Source organism: Hevea brasiliensis, chromosome 18 (assembly GCF_030052815.1).
Source record: "Hevea brasiliensis isolate MT/VB/25A 57/8 chromosome 18, ASM3005281v1, whole genome shotgun sequence".
In the NCBI taxonomy this organism is placed as follows: Eukaryota; Viridiplantae; Streptophyta; class Magnoliopsida; order Malpighiales; family Euphorbiaceae; genus Hevea; species Hevea brasiliensis.
The window spans coordinates 45426926-45447785 of NC_079510.1; the positions used below are offsets into that span (position 1 = coordinate 45426926).

Sequence of the window (20860 nt, forward strand, 5' to 3'; positions counted from 1 at the left end):
TTCGCCGTTTCCGTCCTCACCTTTTCGTTTACGCGCAGTGATTATTGCATGAATTACATTGATCCAACCTCAAAGGACGCATGGATTTGAGTTTAAAATTTAATCCTGAGATAAATTTGAATTGGTTTAAATTTTATTATATATAAATATTTAATTAAATATAAAATATATATTTTTATAATAATATTATAAATTTTTATAATTTTTATTTTATATAAAATAAAATATTTTATAAAATTATTAAATTTATAAAATATAATTTATTAATAGAAAATTATATAGCTTTTTAATTAAAATATATATAATTAAATAAATTTAAATTTTTTTTATAATAATAATTAGATTTATAATGAATTTAAATAATTAAAAATATATTTTAATTGATTTCAAAATGAATTTAAATTTTAACAATATTAGTTGAATTTAAATTCATATAGGTAATATTCACGAGTATCTTATCTATTGTCATTATAATAAATAAAATAATTATTTATAATATTTTTTAAATTTATAAATTTTAAAAATAAATTTATATGTTTATTTATAATATTTTTAAGTTTAGTTAATAATAATAATAATAATAATAATAATAATAATAATAATAATAATAATAAGCAAAGGGAACGTTTTATTTTAATGCTTGTAAGTATTATTTTTTTTATAAGATACAAATATTATATTCATAAATTCGTGTAATTATATTTTATTATGTTACTCTCATTTAATTTTAAAATTTCATTACATATTCTGTTTAATATCATCTGTTTAATATCATTTTTAAGCAATTTTCATAATTTGTTTATAAATAACTTTTTATTAAATTTATCAATTGCTTATCTATTATTTATAAATAATTTAATTAAATAAATAATTATTTAAAATTTTAAATACTCATAAATATAAGAAAAATTAAAATATTTAAAATAGTTATCTATAATTTACAATAATATATTTATAAATGTACGAATAATTGGGTAAACTTTTGAGTGGACAAAAATATCTTTATATATTTAATATAATTAGTATATATTTAGTAATAAAAAAAATAAATCAAATTCACAATTATATGATGCTAAAAAGACTTTTGCAAGTTTTAGACATTCTAAGTAATTCTACTTTCACAATAATTTTAAAGTACATAGTAATATTATAATTAATGTTAATTTGAGTGAAACTCGATAATAAATTATATATTATATAAAAATAAATACATTTTTAAATATTATAAGAAATATAATATCCCATATTTTATAATTCTAAATATAAAATGATTAATTTAAAAAAAAAGTTTTCACTTTTTAAAAAAATTTCACCAAAACACAAATTTTAGAAACGAAATTAAATAAAAAAAAAAATCTTAAATAACAAGCTAGAAAACAAAAGATTTTTAGTAAGGGGAAACATGTAGAGATACCAAAGTTTTAATGACTGGAAAGTTTGATACGAACGAAATGATAAAGAGAAAATATAATATATTTAAAGTTTAAACTATAAAAAGGGTAAGTTTAATAGAGATTAATTTCATTCTTACTAAATATACATAAATTATTTATTACAAATATTTTTATGTATTAATAAAATCTTTTTATTTTTATTTTAAACAATAATTTAATAAATTAACTAATATAAAATATAAAAATATTACGTTGTTAATATGTTATATAAAATATTGTAATTAATTATTTTATGAGTTATAATTACAAATTAAAAGATTTTATTGTATATCACAATCTTGAATACGACTTTAATATGAAACATAAGTTTATCTTTTATATATATATATATAATATTTTTATTTATATATTTTCAAAATTATAATTTTAATAAGTGTTTGATTTTTAAAGAAATTTATTAAAAGACCTATATCTTTATATGCTTATATTTTCAATTTTAAATATATATATATATATTAATTGAAATTTATTTTTAAATAAATCCTAATAAAATTTTATCTCTGTTTTATAATTATTTACATAAAATAAATTTTAATATAATTACATCTCTTTTTCTCATTTAATAGTAATTCATCTTTCGATTACATTTCTTATTGCAATTCACTGCCATGCTCAATGTTCTATGCTATTGCCTTCATAAATTCTTTTTCTTTTTTTTTTAATAGTTAATTTAAATTTAATTAAATTAAATTATTTATTCCAATTCAATTTTAATTTATATTTGTTCATCTATAACCTATATTTTTTTAATCCACAATTCATTTAATAATATTAATAATAATAATAATAATAATAATAATATATAAATAAATAATTAAGCAACGAAGGAGCTGGAGGAGCAGGTTAATCAAGGAAGTTCTTTTACCACCTTAAGGAGCTTGAGGGTGATTTTAAGAGACTTGGGTTGTTTAAAATGGAAAAATTTGAGAGGAACTGAAGGCGAAGGAAAAACAGAGAAGATAGGTCAAGGAAGATTTTGGGGAGAGCTTACAGAAGGTTCTAAAAATTTCAAATTTTATATTCTTGATTTGGGGACTTTGGCGGTCGAAGATGTAACCTTTGGCCACCAAAGGTCTCCCAGCAAAAATTTGATATTAAATATTTCCTATGACTTAACTTCAAACCTTCCATTACTTGAAACCTCGATGGATATTCGATTTTTGAGTGTATATTCCAGCTAGTCAGGATGAGAGATATTACTAAAAAGTAATTATAAACCAAATATAGAATCATACATATCAATAAATTAATTAAGTTCATTTTAATTTATATATATATATATATATATATATATATATATATATATATATTGATTTTTGTGGTAATACATTGTATTTAGAGTATATATTAAATGATAATCAATATTTTTAAAGTTATTAAATTGTGAATGCAATTATGTTTATCTAATATTTGAATTATATATATATAAAATATGAAAAGACATTTAAATGCAAAAAATATGGTTATATTTATAATGATCAATCAATTAAAAAATAAAATTAATTAATTATAATTAATTATTTTTAAGAGAATTATAACTGATCTATCAATTTTTTTTAAATTATTGGTTGTAATTTACATAAATTTAAAATTTATCAAAATTTGTATTTTTATTTTATATTATTTGTAAAAAATGAAATAATTAAAAATTATGGACATTGTGATGCACATGTAATGTACTTACTTCAAAAAAATTAGTTAATCTAAAAGAACGAAAATTAAAATATTAAAGGCACATTTGGTATTATTATTATTATTTTACTTTTTTTAATAAAAAAAAATTCATAGGTAAAAAACCCTCAATTTTTATTAAATGGGTGCCCAACCCTTTTTAAATGCATTTAAAATATTCCTCCTATAGCTTTATTCTTGTTCAATCACACCTAGTTATTATTTATATAAATTACAAAATTAACACACTATTTTTAATGATCCTTATAATAAAACAAAATTTAATTCCATTATAAGAATTGAATTCAAATGATTTTAATTTATACGTTTATAATTTTTTTAAAATGATAGAATTCATTTAAATTCAATTGTTTGAAACAATCGATAAATAAAATGAATATATTTATTTTTATATTTTATCATTATTTATAAAAAAAACACTAATATAACTTAAACATGAGTGTTTTGGGTATTCAATAGACATTTTTTATTAAATTATTTAAATTCTTGTGAAAATCATGCTATTTTTGGTATGAAATTATTTATTTTAAAATATTTTTTAATTGCAAAAATTAAATTATAATAATTTTAAACTTTTCAAAATTTAATTGAATTGAATTTTTTTAATTTTAGACTTTTTTTGTCAATATAAAAAAGGATTTGTATATTAAAATTCAATCAGAAATTAATAAAGGAAATTGCTTGCTCATTTGTTTCCTAACATAAGATTCAGTTCTGCATTGATTTTTTTTTCGCCCCAACTCACAATGCAAGGAAAAGAAATTTGGTAAATTATGGTAGGAGGGTAAATGGGTAATTAAATACTTATATAGTGAATCATTTCCACGCGAGCATTTTAGCCGTGGCCGAGGGGACGTTTAAAATCACAGCATCGTACTTGAAAACGAGCCCCCGCCGGGTGCCAACAATTAGCCACTAAAGCAACCCTGCAGGAGATGTCACCGAGAACAACCACCAGTGACGCGGCCACACCCTCTTCTACTTCCGTCGCTTTCGCCCTACTCCCTACCTCCTCATCTGCTGAACCCAAAAACCAACACACGTGCAAATAACCCGCACTTTTCCCTTAAACCGCACCTAGCATCCAGAAATATGTCACTTAGAACATTTATCAAATACCTTCCCTCCTCCATTTCCTTCTTGAACTCTCTCTCTTGCCTTCGCTCTTTATCTTCCCTCGCCACTCACCAAGATCCATACTCTCTCCTAAAAGAAGACCCAATCGAAATCTGCACTTCTCTCTGGGTCAAATCCTTCTCTTCACCTCCAGACGCCACTTTCCCTAATGTCACCGGCTTCCTCTCAAAACTCGACCTCTGGGTCCTCGCTTACCAGCGTTCCTGCGCTCACGTTACGGGCACGTTCCCTCCCCGCAGTGCCCTCCAGTCCCACACCCTTCATTCTCTCCTCTCCCTCCAAAACGCTGTTGTTCACAACCGCTTCAAATGGAATGATAAGGCCCACCAAATCATCCGCAGCCCAAACGACAAGCCGTTAACGAAACTCGTCTCCAAAACGAAGCTCAAAGCAATGCTGGATTCGGACGATCCGTGCTTTCAGGATCGGGTGGTTCAGGAGGTGCTGCTCATGGTGCTGGAGCCCTTTTTTGAAGCCCGGTTTTCGAGTAAGTCACACTCGTTTAGGCCTGGGAGGAATGCACACACTGTAATTAGGACTATAAGGAGTCATTTTGCAGGATATTTATGGTTTCTGAGAGGTGATATAAGTGAGCTTCTTGTTGCTATTGATGCTAATATTGTCATGGGATGTGTTGAAAAGGTTGTTAAAGATAAGAAAGTGTTAAATTTGATAAAAACTGCGCTTAAACCGGCAACTAGGAGTCGACAACCACCAAAGAGCGGTGTTAGTGAAGAGTTGAGACGGAAGAAAAAGAAGGGGGCTACAAAGAATAAGATTTTGAATGAGAATGAGCCAAAACCTGACCCATATTGGTTGAGAACTTTCTTTGATTTTGCTCCAGAGGAGGCATTGAAGATACCCAATTATGGTTATTGTGGGATTTTGAGTCCTTTGCTTGCTAATGTTTGTCTTAATGAATTGGACCAAATGATGGAAGAGAAAATAGTTAAGTTCTTTAGGCCAAATAAGCTTGACTCAATATGGAAAGATTCAACTGATGATGGGTGTCATAACCCTTCTTGGCCGGAGTTTGTTCCTTCTAGTGGGAAAGAGAAGACCCGGAAAATGAATTACATTCGATATGGGGGTCATTTTCTAATTGGCATTCGAGGGCCTAGAGAGGATGCAGTGCAAACTCGAAAGGAAATCATCCAGTTTTGTGAGAGTAAGTTGGGGATCAGGTTGGATAATTCTAAATTTGAGATTGAACACATAACCAGGGGAATTCAGTTTTTGGATCATATAATTTGCCGCAGGGTGATACACCCCACTCTTCATTACACGGCAAGTGGAGGCAAAATTGTAAGTGAAAAGGGCGTGGGGACTTTGCTTTCAGTTACTGCTAGCTTGCAACAGTGTATACGTCAATTTAGGCGCCTTGAGTTTGTTAAGGGTGATAAAGATCCAGAGCCCTTGCCTTGTACTCCAATGCTTTATTCAAGTCAAGCTCATACTAATGCCCAAATGAACAAGTTTCTTGAGACCATGGCTGATTGGTATAGATATGCTGATAATCGAAAGAAAGTTGTTGGATTTTGTGCTTACGTGATACGTAGCTCATTGGCGAAACTTTATGCTGCCAGGTATAGGCTCAAATCACGTGCTAAGGTATACAAGATTGCTTCACGTGATCTCAGTCGGCCACTGAGGGAGAGTAGTAACAATTCTGCACCTGAATATTCTGATCTTTTGAGGATGGGACTTGTGGATGCAATTGAAGGAGTTCAGTTCTCCCATATGTCTTTGATTCCATCTTGTGATTATACACCATTTCCGAGGAATTGGATCCCAGATCATGAAAGGGTCTTGCATGAATACGTGAAACTACAAGACCCAAAATCCTTTTTCAGGTTACATAGATCAATAAAACATCAAGGTCTGACTTTGCCTCAAGATGAGATATCTGAGATTGTCTGGGATTGCAAGACTCTTGGAATTCGAAGATACCAATCTAGAGGCGAAAAAGAACCAAATAATGCTTCTGAAAAGGTGGATGAGGCTTCATAAATTCTGCTGTGAACTTTAAATTAAAAAAAAAATGACAGATCAGTTTATAGATGGCTAACAGAATTTTTAGGCATTATCCATCTTTATGAAACTACAATGAAACAAGCAGAAATTTCTTTTACAGTAGATGGTTGGCATTGTGTCTGTACTAGCTTGATGGAGTCCTCTTTTTTCTCTTTTGACTACTTTGGGAAAGAATATAAGCCGGAAATGTGAGCACGGAGAGAAATAAGAGCTTTAGATAGGAGATTGACGAGACTGGAAAGGATAGAATTTGAGATAGATTTCCCATCGGGAAATGACACAAATTGGTTACAGAAAATAGGAGTTAACGGAAACTGATTTTAATCTGGTGTTGCAAGGATGAGTGCTGCTCTCCTACGAGTAATTCCAATTTTCAAGCCGGTACTCAGGAGCTAAGGAAGGCCAAGAGACCAACAAAGAGCAACACAATAGGAGATGGTTTTAGATAAAAAGGGCAGGCATTGAATAGAGTGAAGTCTAGTGGATAGCCATTAGAAGGTTACAGCATCCTTCAGTATCATAGCAAAGATCTTGATGATCAATTGAGTGAGTGAGCTTAGTAATTGCCAAACCTGTCTCATCAGAAATTAAGAGAGCTTTCCATCAAAAGCAAAACTATTTCACATAATCTATCATCGGTGGTAAGTCCAGTATACCCTGGAGCATCTCTATCAAGTTTTAGGTGGCGGCTATTTTATTGACTGTAGCTTTCACTTTACAGTAAAATTGTGCAAATTAGTTTTTAACTCGTGTAGATTATTCTACGACACCAACATTGTTGACCATTTCTTTTCCTTTAATCATCTCTGACCTTTCATTCTTTACTTGGTAGAACTGGTAAATGGAGTGGTGCCGTCCCTCTGGACGCATCTTTTGAGTATTTTAGTGATTAGACTGTAAAATATCGCCAGATAGCATTTTGGTTTAGGTTTTAGGTTGTCGAGAACCAGTTGAAAGGCAAGCAAAGGATCATAAATAACTTGCGTATTGTAGTTGCAACAGAAATTTTAGTAATTATTTTATTTTTCAATGTAAAAATTTTAACCAAAAGTTTTGATTCAATGCAATGTTCTTGTTGAAAAGAAATTAAAAAGAGAGGCCGGTTGGGAGCAGGTTATGCATCTTTATGAATTATGACAGTATCAGACAATGAATGCAGTGGCCTTAAAAACATTATAATTTTTCATCATATGAGGAGGCCTTCATGGGCTATACTAATAAAAAATGTTAAGAAATACATTAATACATTTCATTCAGTTGACTGGGTGGAGTCTTAGCACATACCTATAAACTCACACGCACACACATCCACACCCGAAGTCTCTGTCCTTGACAGGATCCACATGAGACCTCAATCAGGCTACACTGACTCAAGGCCTTTTGTTTCTTTTTTTCTTTAGGCAGACATATAGGAGTTACTATACCAACACTTACACTCAGGCAAGTGCTGACGCACACACACATCCACATCCACATCCACATCCACGATCGATGTGAGAGCTCAAAGGCTCCATTGTGACAGATTCAGCTTCTCTCTCTAACACACACATTGCAGACACATACACTTGCAAACACACTCACACATGCCCATGCACACACAGACACACTCACACGGGAACACACACGTTCACATGCATATGCTGTAACACCCTAAATTTTATTATTTATGAGTATTTTTGATATTTTAATTTTATTTAAATTTTAGGAATTTTTTTGAGATTTTTCGGATTTTAAAAATCGGGTTCGATTTTCCGAAAATATAAACTTTGATGATTTTTAAAAATTAATTTAAAGACCACGTGGCAAAACTAGAAATATATTTGGAGTCTACGTATTTTTCTGAGTTTTACGGAATTTTTTCGGAATTTTTGGACCTCGTTTTCGGTCCCGAGGCAGAGTAAAAATTCAAAATTTTGTATTTTGAATCGAACCGGCCGAATCGAACCGGACCGGATCGGACCGGTCGAATCGAACCGGCTCCCTTTCCTTTTTCTTCTCCCGCGCGCGTCGTCCCTCTCTTTTCTCTTTCTTTTCTCTCTCCTCCCCTCCCCTGCGCGCGCGTCGCTCCAGTTTCTCCGGCCAAATCCGGCCGATCCGGCCACCGATTGGACCGGGTCTTGTGTCTAAAATCATCTACTCGGCGAGAGCTTTCCATAGACACCAAGAACGCCGAAATCCATCGAGCGGTTTGTCCGATTTTTGCTCGGGAAGATTTTAGCCCATTTCGACTTTTGGGCTAGATTTCTCGAAAACCGTGAATCCCACGAGAAAACCGAGGCCACCAGCACGCTCCATTCGTCGAGAGCTTCGCAACGACATAAATTTCGAATTTTTCCGACACCGTTTTTCGGTGGGTCCCACGGAACTTCGCAGTGTTTTTCCGAGCATTAAATGAGCTTAGAAAATTCTGAAAAATTTATGTACTAACCCCCGTGTTATGGGCTTCGTGTAGGTATCCTCGATTCGCGGAAATTCGGCGATTGGCCAGATCGCAAATTTCGGGCGAATGCACGTTCACGGAAAAGTGCCCGAATTGGGCCGAGGTTTTGGCTAGCCCCCCATTGTCAGACGTCCTGAGCGCGTCCCCGAAGTCGGAATCGGCAAAGGTAAACCCGAACCTAGTTTTTACGTAATTTTCTAGTACTTAAATAGGATTAAAAATCCGTAAAATATTCGTGGTAGCTTAGAAAATTACGATTCTTTTTGCAATAGCTTAGTAATATTGCTAAGGACCGCGGGGCAAAGTTTTATAATTTTTAGAGCTTGTTTGGGCAGTTTTTGCAAAAATGATCAATAATAAGGACTAAATTGAAATTTTGCGTATTGTGATGGATGACTGATTTGATGGGCCCAGGAGGGGCTGTGTGATATGATTGAACTGTTGATGTATGGATTGTGAGCATAGAAGTGCGTTTTTAGCCCTTTTGCAGGTTGGGTAGGTCCTAGGTATAGGGGAGACTCTGCCGGATTTTCGGCACGACTTAGGACGTAATTGGTCTTTTTCTTTATTTGTATTGAGTCAGATTGTATTAAATAAATGTAATATGATTGTCGGTGAGCCGATGACCTTCTTCCTCCGCCCGCCACAGTAATTTGTCGTCAAGTCTGTGAGTAAAATATTAATTTTAATTATAATTTCGATATTATTATATGTTCAGCATGCCCATGCATCACTTATATGCATATATTTATGTAGTTAAACTCTAGGCACGATTTATGTTGCATTCATAACTGTTGATGTACCATGGATGTTGTTGTGGTAATTTGGAGCAGTGTGCGTGCGTTGGCGTGCGTGTGATGTGGTGTGGACTATGGATAGGACGGGTAGTCACGGCTTGAGTAATTGTTGGGACCCGTTCCTTGAGGGTAGTCACGGCTTGAGTAATTATTGGGACCCTCGATTTGGTTATTAAGTGGAAGTCCGAGCTTGAGTAATTCGGCACCGTGTTGGATTTAAGAGAGTGTATAGGATCGGCTCCCATATGTTATGATTGATACTACAGGTGTGTGAGTGCTCCAAATTACCTTTTGATGTTATGATGTGAAAATGTTGTGTATGTTGCATTTCACTCTACAGTTGTATTAGTTTGAGATAGTTATAGAGATTATAGTTAAGATTGATATTTTACTCTCGAGTCGAATGCTCACTCTGTTCAAAAATTTTTACAGCCACGGAGGATATTTTGTTCAGGTTAACTGCCTTTCTATCTCCCAGTTTGTATATTAATATTGCGTAATTTGAATTACTCCTAGAATTTCCGCATGTGTTAGCAGTAATTATTTGAAATTGGTCTGTAATATTATATTCATGTTGGACCTGTAAACTTAATAGTTTAAGTCTGTTTGATGGTTTGGATGAGTGATATGAGCTCCGATTTTTTATTATGTTGTTGAGTATGTGGAGGGTGAGCTGAGCTCCCAATGGATTGTTTATTGTGTTTACAGTCGTGAGTGAAAACTCCGTTGGAAAGTCCATTTATGGCGGACTCTGTCCGCTTGTTTTCTTGATATTGGGCCCAAATGGGCCCTAGAGTTGGGTTAATGAATAGTTAAGGCTTACTACGGGCCTCGGGGCTTTAGGTGGCCCAGTCCTAGTCTGGTCAGCCCATAGGTTGGGTCGTGACAAATGTGGTATCGAGCTTAGGCTCCATTCCTAGGGAAAAGTTGTCTAAAGTGTTGGGAAAAGTCTAATAGGAGTCACATGCGGAAAAATAGGGTCCATATTCGTCTTGCATTGTCGTCTTTGCTTCTAGTTTCTGCTTCATATATTGTGTGTAAATATGAGTCTATAGAGTGCAATGTGCAATTTTGAATTTTGTGGGCTAATCTTCTGAATTTCAGAAAATGCATAGAAAGCAGAGAGCCGCCTCGCACGAGAATCGGATGTGCTGACGAGGTGTCAAGACAGATGAGGCTTTGCCAGGAGGCGGGGTAGGAGGCCTAGAGTCTGCTCAAGTAGAAGAGCGACTACCCACGCTCAAGAACAGTCTTTCATGGCACAGGTCCCATGGACCCCATGGCGACTACTCTAGCGGTCTGCAGAGAACCATCGACATGATGGCGCGGATATGGTCCACCCTCCACGCAGCGATCCACCGCACCAAGAGGGAACCTTACAAGCAGATCATAAATTTTAAGAAGTTGGTGTCGGTACCTATGATGTGTCGACGATGCATATCGATTTTTGGATTCTGCGACGGCGAGAGCAGTCTGATTGGTGATAGAAGATTGATAGAATGTATGCGGACGTCATGGGGCCCATGCCTAGGCAATGGATGAATGACTACGTGTTACCGAATGGAGGGTTTGACATGGGCTCGGTTGTGGAACTTTTATCAATCGGTTTGTGCGAAAGCTTGAGAGATCGAAGCGGTGGGCCTTTGAGGCCTTAAGACAGAATGGCAGTGCAGTAGATGAATATGCTCTGCATTTACGGAATTGGCGAGATATGCCCCTCTGGCAGTAGCTACGAAACTATGAAGGTGAAGAGGTTCCTAAAGGGGCTTGACAGAGGTATGCGAACACAGCCATGATGTCGGATCGATCTTTTGATGTGGTGGTTGATCGAGCGAGACAGTTGAGATTAGCTATCTTTGTGGATGACAATGGAAGAGCAAAGAAAAAGCAGGCGGAGGGTTCCTCGGTGTCCCTTCCATGGGTACTCCGGACGGTGGTGGCGAGGTAATTACAGAGGAAAGGGTAGGAGCAAGAGAAGTGGTTTGAGACCGACCACGAGGATTCGGATCGAGTACGGATCAGCGGTGGTAACGATTCGAGTCTGATAGTTCTGGTGCAGTTCAGATCCTCCTTGGCACCTTGTGCACAGTGTGGAAGAGGACATTCAGACCTTGTTTGATGGGATCGAGTATGCTTGTGTGGCCAACCGGTCACTTTGCTGAGAATGCCCCATGTTCGAGCCACGGATGGAGTCACGGGGTTACATTGCGAATGTTCCTCGGCTTGTATCCGGTACTTCCAACATGGCGGCGATCGATTCGGTGGCCAACAGGCCGAGGACAAGGGGCGTGGATTTGGAGGCGGTCAGAGGTAGAAGTCGATGTCGAGTTACGCCACTCGGTAGGGTCAAGCTCGGGTTTTCACCACGACCCACCGGGATGCTCAAGCTTCAAATGCGATTGTGGCGGTATTCTTCCAGTCCATTCTTATGAGGCTCGTGTTTTGATAGATCCGGTGCTACGCACTCATTTGTCTCCCCGTGTTTGCCATGAGGTTGGGTAGAAACCCTACAACTTTAGAATGCCCTTTGTCGGTAGCAAACCCACTTAGTGACAACATAGATGTAGATATGGTTTTTACGTGTAGCCCATTGGTAGTGGATGGAAAGATCCTCCCAGCAGACTTGGTTCCTCTACCGATGTGGATTTTGATGTAATCACGGGATTGGTGGTTGGCAACTCATTATGCCACCTTAGACTGCAGGAACAAAAAGGTATACTTCCACATACCTGGTGTGGAAGAGTTTAGCTTTGATGGTGACAGGAGCGTGGCTCCATATAATTTGGTGTCAGCAATTAGTGCGGAAAAATGTTGAGGCGTGGATGCCAAGGGTATTTGGCATTGGTGAGAGATACATCCGTAGAAGGTGTCGGCATGGAAAATGTTCTGTTGTCGGAGAATTCATGGATGTCTTCCCTGAAGAGCTTCGGGGTTGCCACGAGAAGGGAATAGAGTTTTGTATTGATGTTGTGCCGTACAAACCCCATATCCATGCCACCTTACGGGATGGCACCGCGAGTGAAAGAGCTGAGCGAGCAACTACAGGAGCTTTTGGACAAGGGTTTCATACGTCCGAGCACTTCACCCTGGGGTGCTCCTGTTTTATTTGTGAGAAAGAAGGATGGGTCATTGAGGTTGTGTATCGACTACGCATACCGAACAAGGTGATCGTGAAGAACAAGTATCCACTTCCTCGGATCGATGATTTGTTTGATCACTCAAGGAGCTAGATTCTTTTCCAAGATAGACTGCGGTCGCTACCATCAATTGAGAATCGGGAATGAGGACGTGTCCAAAACGGCTTTCGTGACAAGATATGGTCATTATGAGTTCTTGGTGATGTCTTTTGGACTCACTAATGCACCAAAGACCTTCATGGACTTGATGAACAGGGTGTTCAAGCCATTTTTGGACCGTTTTGTCATCGTATTCATAGATGACATTCTGGTATACTCTCGGACCGAGGAAGAACACGTGTGGCACTTGAGGATGGTGTTGCAGATTTTGAGGGAGCACCATACGCCAAATTTTCAAATGTGAATTTTGGCTAGAAAGCATCTCATTCTTGGGACACGTGGTTTCAAGTGACGGTATTCAAGTGGATCCCAAGAAAATTGAAGTCAGAATCGATTGGCTTAGGCCTACAACATCGAGGTGCGAAGTTTTCGGGTTTAGCCGCTACTACAGCGTTTTGTGCAAGATTTCTCCGGGATAGCGGCTCCTAACTAAGTTGACCAGGAAGAATGTTCCATTCATTTGGACAGATGACTGTGAGGTGAGTTTCCAGAAGCTTAAGGAGTGTCTAACCACTGCCCCTGTGTTGACACTACCTGTGAGTGGTGAAGGATACACCGTGTATTGTGACGCCTCCAGAGTTGGCCTAGGGTGTGTGTTGATGCAGAATGGAAAGGTAGTGGCTTATGCTTCAAGACAGCTGAAGAGGCATGAGCAGAACTACCCCACCCATGATTTGGAAATGGCGGCTGTAATCTTTGCACTAAAGATCTGGAGACACTATCTGTATGGTGAAGTGTGCGAGATATACACCGACCACAAAAGTTTGAAGTACATCTTCCAACAGAGGGATTTAAACTTGAGACAGAGGAGATGGATGGAGCTTCTGAAAGACTATGATTGCACCATCCAGTACCACCCTGGGAAGGCCAATGTTGTGGCAGATGCCTTGAGCAGAAAATCTTCTGGCAGTTTGGCGCACATTTCAGCAGAGAAAAGACCATTGATTCAGGAAGTACATGAGTTGATGGATCAAGGTCTAATCCTAGATCTTTCAGATGAGGGGGTATTGTTGGCTCACTTTTCAGTGAGGCCAGACTTGAGGGACAGAGTTAGAGTTTCCCAGCACAGAGACCAACAATTGATGAAGATCATAGAAAGAGTACAGCAAGGTGAAGGTGGTGAGTTTGGATTTGCCAATGATGGCGCCCTAGTGCAAGGTTCTAGGATATGTGTGCCCGATGTGGACAACCTCAGGAATGAAATCATGCAAGAGGCACACTACACAGCATGCAAGATCCATCCAGTTCCACCAAGATGTACCATGATGTGAAAGATAGCTATTGGTGGAATGGCACGAAGAGAGACATCGCAGACTTTGTGTCCAAGTGCTTGACTTGTCGAAGGTGAAGTTTGAACACCAGAGACCGTCGTGAAGCTGCAAGAGCTCCCTATCCCGGAATGGAAGTGGGAAATGATCACTATGGATTTTGTGGATCGGTTGCCTCGTACCACGCGAGGATATGATTCGATATGGGTAATTGTAGACCGCTTGACCAAATCAGCTCACTTCTTACCGTGAAGACTACATATTCTCGTGGCACAAGATGCCCGCTCTATATTCGAGAAATAGTCGATTGCATGGAGTTCCGCTTCCATAATATCCGACAGAGGGCCCCATTCACTTCTGGTTTTGGAGAAAGTTGCAGGAGGCACTTGGCACACAGATTGAACTTCAAGACCTTCCACCTCGCATGCACGGACAAATTGAAGGACGATCCAAACATCGAAGACATGCTTCGCATGAGTGTCTTGGATTTTGAGGTCGATGGGATGAGCACTAGCTCGTGGAGTTTGCCTACAACAACGATTATCACTCCAAAGATAGGGTTGGCACCCTATGAGGCATTATATGGAAGAAAGTGTAGGTCTCTCCGTGTTGGACAGAAATGGGGAAGCGAAAGTGCATGATGTAGACCTAGTGCAAGACACTTTGAGGTAGTTCCTTTAATCGAGCGAGCGGCGTAAGAGTTATGCACCCAGACGGAGGGATGTGGAGTTTGCAAAGGCGACTATGTATTCTGAAGGTTTCTCCAAAGAAGGGAGTCATCATAATTGTAAAGAAGGTCAAGTTGGCACCTCGGTATATCGGACCTTTGAGGTTACTGATAGAGCTGGAGCAGTTGCCTACCGGTTGGAGCTACCACCCAACCTTTCTCACGTTCATCCCGTGTTTCACATCTCCATGCTCAGAAATACATTCGATCCTTCTCATGTCTGCAAATGGATGTGATAGAGCTAAAAGAGAACTTGACATTTTAGGAGCAGCCTGTAGCCATAGTGGACTACCAAGTGAGACAGCTGAGATCCAAACAGATCCCTATGGTTAAGGTTTTGTGGAGGAGTCAGTCAGTGGAAGAGTGCACCTGGGAGTCAGAGCGGGACATGCGTAGCAAGTACCCTTACTTGTTCAATGCATAATCATGTGTTTTATTCTGCCTTGTGTAAAAATTCGAGGACGAATTTTCTGTAAGGGGGGAAGAATGTAACACCCCAAATTTTATTATTTATGAGTATTTTTGATATTTTAATTTTATTTAAATTTTAGGAATTTTTTGAGATTTTTCGGATTTTAAAAATCGGGTTCGATTTTCCGAAAATATAAACTTTGATGATTTTTAAAAATTAATTTAAAGACCACGTGGCAAAACTAAAAATATATTTGGAGTCTACGTATTTTTCTGAGTTTTACGGAATTTTTTCGAATTTTGGACCTCGTTTTGGTCCGAGGCAGAGTAAAAATTTAAAATTTTGTATTTCGAATCGAACCGGCCGAATCGAACCGGATCGGACCGGTCGAATCGAACCGGCTCCCTTTCCTTTTTCTTCCCCCGCGCGCGTCGTCCCTCTCTTTTCTCGTTCTTTTCTCTCTCCTCCTCCTGCTGCGTCGCTCCGATTTCTCGGCCAAATCCGGCCGATCCGCCACCGATTGGACCGGGTCTTGTGTCTAAAATCATCTACTCGAGAGCTTTCCATAGACACCAAGAACGCCGAAATCCATCGAGCGGTTTGTCCGATTTTTGCTCGGGAAGATTTTAGCCTATTTCGACTTTTGGGCTAGATTTCTCGAAAACCGTGAATCCCACGAGGAAACCGAGGCCACCAGCACGCTCCATTCGCCGAGAGCTTCGCAACGACATAAATTTCGAATTTTCCGACACCGCTTTTGGTGGGTCTCACTAACTTCGCGGTGTTTTTCCGAGCATTAAATGAGCTTAGAAAATTCTGAAAAATTTATGTACTAACCCCGTGTTATGGGCTTCGTGTAGGTATCCTCGATTCGCGAAATTCGGCGATTGACCGGTTCGCAAATTTCGGCGCATGCACTGCTATCGAAAAGTGCCCGAATTGGGCTGAGGTTTTGGCTAGCCCCATTGTCGACGTCCGAGCGTCCCCAAGTCGGAATCGCAAAGGTAAACCCAACCTAGTTTTTACGTAATTTTCTAGTGCTTAAATAGGATTAAAAATCCATAAAATATTCGGGGTAGCTTAGAAAATTACGATTCTTTTTGATATAGCTTAGTAATATTGCTAAGGACCGCGGGGCAAAGTTTTATAATTTTTAGAGCTTGTTTGCGCAGTTTTTGTAAAAATGATCAATAATAAGGACTAAATTGAAATTTTGCGTATTGTGATGGATGACTGATTTGATGGGCGGGAGGGGCTGTGTGATATGATTGAACTGTTGATGTATGGATTGTGAGCATAGAAGTGCGTTTTTAGCCCTTTGCGGGTTGGGTAGGTCCTAGGTATAGGGAGACTCTGGGATTTTCTACGACTTAGGGACGTAATTGGTCTTTTTCTTTATTTGTTTTGAGTGAGATTGTATTAAATAAATGTAATATTATTGTCGTGAGCAGATGACCTTCTTCCTCCGCCCACCACGGTAATTTGTCGTCAAGTCCGTGAGTAAAATATTAATTTTAATTATAATTTCGATATTATTATATGTTCAAGATGCCCATGCATCACTTATATGCATATATTTATGTAGTTAAACTCTAGGCACGATTTATGTTGCATTCATAATCATGATGTACCATGGATGTTGTTGTGGTAATTTGGAGCGGTGCGTGCGTTGGCGTGCGTGTGATGTGGTGTGGACTATGGATAGGGCGGGGTAGTCACGGCTTGAGTAATTCGGGACCCGTTCCTTCGAGGGGTAGTCACGGCTTGAGTAATTACTGGGACCTCGATTTGGTTATTAAGTGGAAGTCCGAGCTTGAGTAATTCGCTGGCACCAGGTTGGATTTAAGAGAGCTGTATAGGGGATCAGCTCCCATATGTTATGATTGATACTACAGGGTGTGTGAGTGCTCCAAATTACCTTTTTGATGTTATGATGTGAAAATGTTGTGTATGTTGCATTTCACTCTACAGGTTGCATTAGTTTCAGATAGTTATAGAGATTATAGTTAAGATTGATATTTTACTCTCTGAGTCGAACGCTCACTCCTGTTCAAAAATTTTTACAGGCCACAGGAGGATATTTTGTTCTGGGTTAACCTGCCTTTTTACCTCGCAGGTTGTTTATCAATATTGTGTAATTTTAATTACTCCTAGAATTTCCGCATGTGTTAGCAGTAATTATTTGAAATTGGTCTGTAATATTATATTCATGTTGGACCTGTAAACTTAATATTTTAAGTCTATTTGATGGATTGGATGAGGGAGCTGAGCTCCCATTTATTATTATGTTGATGAGTATGTGGAGGGTGAGCTGAGCTCCCCAATGGATTGTTTATTGTGTTTACAGGTCGGGTGAGTCGAAAACTCCCCGTTGGAAAGTCCATTTTATGGTCGGACTCTGTCCGTTTATTTTCTTGATATTGGGCCCAAATGGGCCCTAGAGTTGGGTTAATGAATAGTTAAGGCTTACTACGGGCCTCGGGGGCTTTAGGCTGGCCCAGGTCCTAGTGCCGGTCCGGCCCATAGGTTGGGTCGTGACATACGCACACAGGCGCGCACTGACACAGGCACACACTCTAGTGAAGTAAATTATGATTCCTACTGCAAAGCCCTGTCAACTTAGGAAGACTGAAAGACTTATCATCTTCATGCATTTTGATTTTTGAGTTCTAGCCAGGTCTATAATTATTTTTATGTGATAGCTAGGAACACCATGTCTCTGTTTGCTGATGCGTATGGTAACAGTTATGGGGATGGCAGAACCTGCTTGTGAAGCTTCATTGTATATTCCGAGTGATATTTTACTTAAAAGATATTATCAAATTGTTTTTTTGAAAATTTGGGTGGACAGCATGGCTTGTTATGTGATAGCTTTATTTCTAGTGTCATCATGCAACAAGCATTTGTATTTATTCTCAACATGGTAAGCTGATCTATTTCTCATGTATTGCAATTTAATTTCTCAAGGCCTTATTATTTTGTGCTTCATTTGATGCATCTGATACGCATTTCTGCTTAATATGTAGGGAACTGATCTTATTTCTAATTCAGTCCAAAAAAAAAACTGTAAATTAATATTACTTTTTTACTTTTATTAGATTTGATTGCTGAGAAATAAAAGGGATTTTGAAAAGAGAACTCCGGAGTTTCATGCTACTCATCTTAAAGTTTATCAGACTATTAGTAAACATACAAACTGCTGTTTGATCTTATAAGACAATTGGTAGAAGTACAACTTCCTGAAAGGCTACTTAAATCCTAAAAGACTTCCCATCAGATTTATTTTCTTATAGTAATTTGACTATAAGTTAATTAGTTTCTGTTATTCTGGCGATCATCCTTATCATCCTCGAGCTCAAAAGCTCTAACTGGGAATGAGTTCCCCAGACCACTGGCAATCGCAAGCTCAACCTTGCCAGAAGAAGGATCTTTGATGTGGATGGTAGCAAGGTGAAACCAAGCGCAAAGCTCCTTGCCCTTGACGCCAGTTATATTTCTCACCCGACCCTTCTCAATAAAAGCTGTGACTTCAGTATCATAATGGAGAGTCCTGTTAATGAGGTGAAACTTGTGTGCTTTCTTGTTCTTCTGCTTGAGCCAAAAAAATCCAGTGGATTGGTTATAGCCGAATTCAGTGATATCTAAGGGTAAGATGCCACGAGGGAGAGAAAAATATTCCAGCAGTTCGTGAAATTTCTGCCTGCAGAGATCTTCTCCATGGTAAATCTCGGCATTCTCTCTCTGGGATTTGATTAACTGAGATGACATTGTAGGGTATTTCTTTATGAGGATGGGAGTATGCTGATTGAAACCTTAGGCCTGACTCGGCCTTATATATAAATTCAGTGGCTATAAAGCATTAAAAGCATAACAGTGATTTCATATGCCTAGTTGGGTCCTCTGGAAAAATCCATCTATATCTGATTTATTATAAATTGAATGTGAATCTTTTCATTTATTTTATATATAAATTTTATCATAGATATTATATTTTAAATTAAAATTTAAACAAAAATTTCTCAGTCTCTCCTGTTTACTAGCATCTGGACTGCCCTTTTTTTACAGTAGCCATCTGATCATTTAGTAAGGTAGGTAAGCATCTTTGGCTTAGAAAGGACGCGTTAACGTTACAAGGCTAGTCATTATTACTCATAAAGATGGTTGTTAGTGGTTGGAGTCTGTCATAAAGATGATGCAATGTCTATCAACAACCGTTACCCACTGCAATTATTGCTATAAGATTTAGAACATGCATGCTTATTTCTACACGAATATTCAACCATTAGATATCTTTCACTTGATTCAATAAGATTCGCGATGGGTATCCAAATCCAATGAATTGGGTGGCAACGTACGAGTTTTAGGGAAAGATTATCTAATGGCAAACTGCTGGTTATATGTTAGCTTCCTAATAGCTTCCTCATATAACTTGACAACCAAGCTGCTAAGCTACAATGTCAACACTGAACGATAGTTAGACATGAAAACGATGCATACCAAATATATTTGTTAAGATTGACTTCGCTCTTTTTATCGTTGTTGAATGGTCAGTGATATGTAATTAGGCTCTATTCGATAATAATTTTTAAAGTAGCATTTAGTATTCTGATCTTGATAGTATTTAGTGTTTTAATCAATATCAAAATACCACCTTAGTTATTTATACTATTCGATAATATAGTATTTATATTAGTATTTAGAGATTGATAGTATGATTTATGAAAAATTACTTCTTCTAACTTTTAAAAATTGAGGAAATATTTGATTATGGTTAATAAGATTTTATCATTATTTTTACATTTAATAACTAATCAAATAGCTTTTTTAGTGAACACTTCTGTTTTAATAGCTATATATTAATAATTGATATCTAATAGTTGACAACTATAATAATAGTTAATATTATTGAAGATGACAGTAACATTTAAATTTATAGGATCATTGAAGCACACATTGTTTACTTTTGTGTTCATAATGTGATTTTTTTTTTCTTAAAACAAAATTATATTAATTAAAAGACAATTTAAAAAATACATGATACTAATTTTTTTTTTAATTTAGTTAAATCAATAAAATAAAAACATTTAAGTTTTTAGGTCAAATATAAAAGTGTTAAGATTATGTCATATTAATTTATTATTAATTAAAAATTAAAAATTTTAAGATGACCCCTGTTAGCTCCCTTGACCCTGAAGTTTGAATGCATTTATTTTTCATCTACTTGAATTAGTATGTTTTTTCGGGTCAAACAATACACCTACATCTGCCAAGACTTGTTGAGATTTTGCCATGAGGAACAAACTTAGGACCTACTAGATTTTAGTACCTTAATATTACCTGTAGGGGTGTGCATTATTTGATTATAACTGAATTGAACAAATAAAATTATTAAAACTAAATTTGATACGATTTGATTTTTAATTACCAGTTTGATTATTTTTAATTTGATAATCAAATCAATCGAAATAATTGAATTTTAATTAATTAATATAATAATTATAATTTTATTAATATTATATTATTTATAATTATTATTTTAATAATTTTATAATAATATTTAATTTATAATTATTATCTTATTAATATTAAATTATATTTACTAT

General features: G+C 36.7%; 2 protein-coding genes across 2 annotated transcripts; one reads left to right on the forward strand and one right to left on the reverse strand.

The window, feature by feature from the left end:
• The first annotated feature begins 3978 nt into the window (after positions 1-3978).
• LOC110642130 (nuclear intron maturase 1, mitochondrial) lies at positions 3979-6419 on the forward strand. The gene has a single exon (XM_021794074.2). It carries the CDS (start codon positions 4239-4241, stop codon positions 6291-6293), a length of 2055 nt encoding a protein of 684 aa, XP_021649766.2. The 5' UTR covers positions 3979-4238; the 3' UTR covers positions 6294-6419.
• A 12150-nt stretch (positions 6420-18569) lies between these two features.
• LOC110642128 (uncharacterized) lies at positions 18570-19025 on the reverse strand. Its single transcript, XM_021794070.2, has one exon. The coding sequence runs from the start codon at positions 19023-19025 to the stop codon at positions 18570-18572; it is 456 nt and encodes a 151-aa protein (XP_021649762.1).
• Between the last annotated feature and the right edge of the window lie 1835 nt (positions 19026-20860).

Coding starts and splice junctions, on each gene's coding strand:
- LOC110642130 (XM_021794074.2), top strand. CDS start 4,239: ATGTCACTTAGAACATTTATCAAATACCTTCCCTCCTCCATTTCCTTC.
- LOC110642128 (XM_021794070.2), bottom strand. CDS start 19,025: ATGTCATCTCAGTTAATCAAATCCCAGAGAGAGAATGCCGAGATTTAC.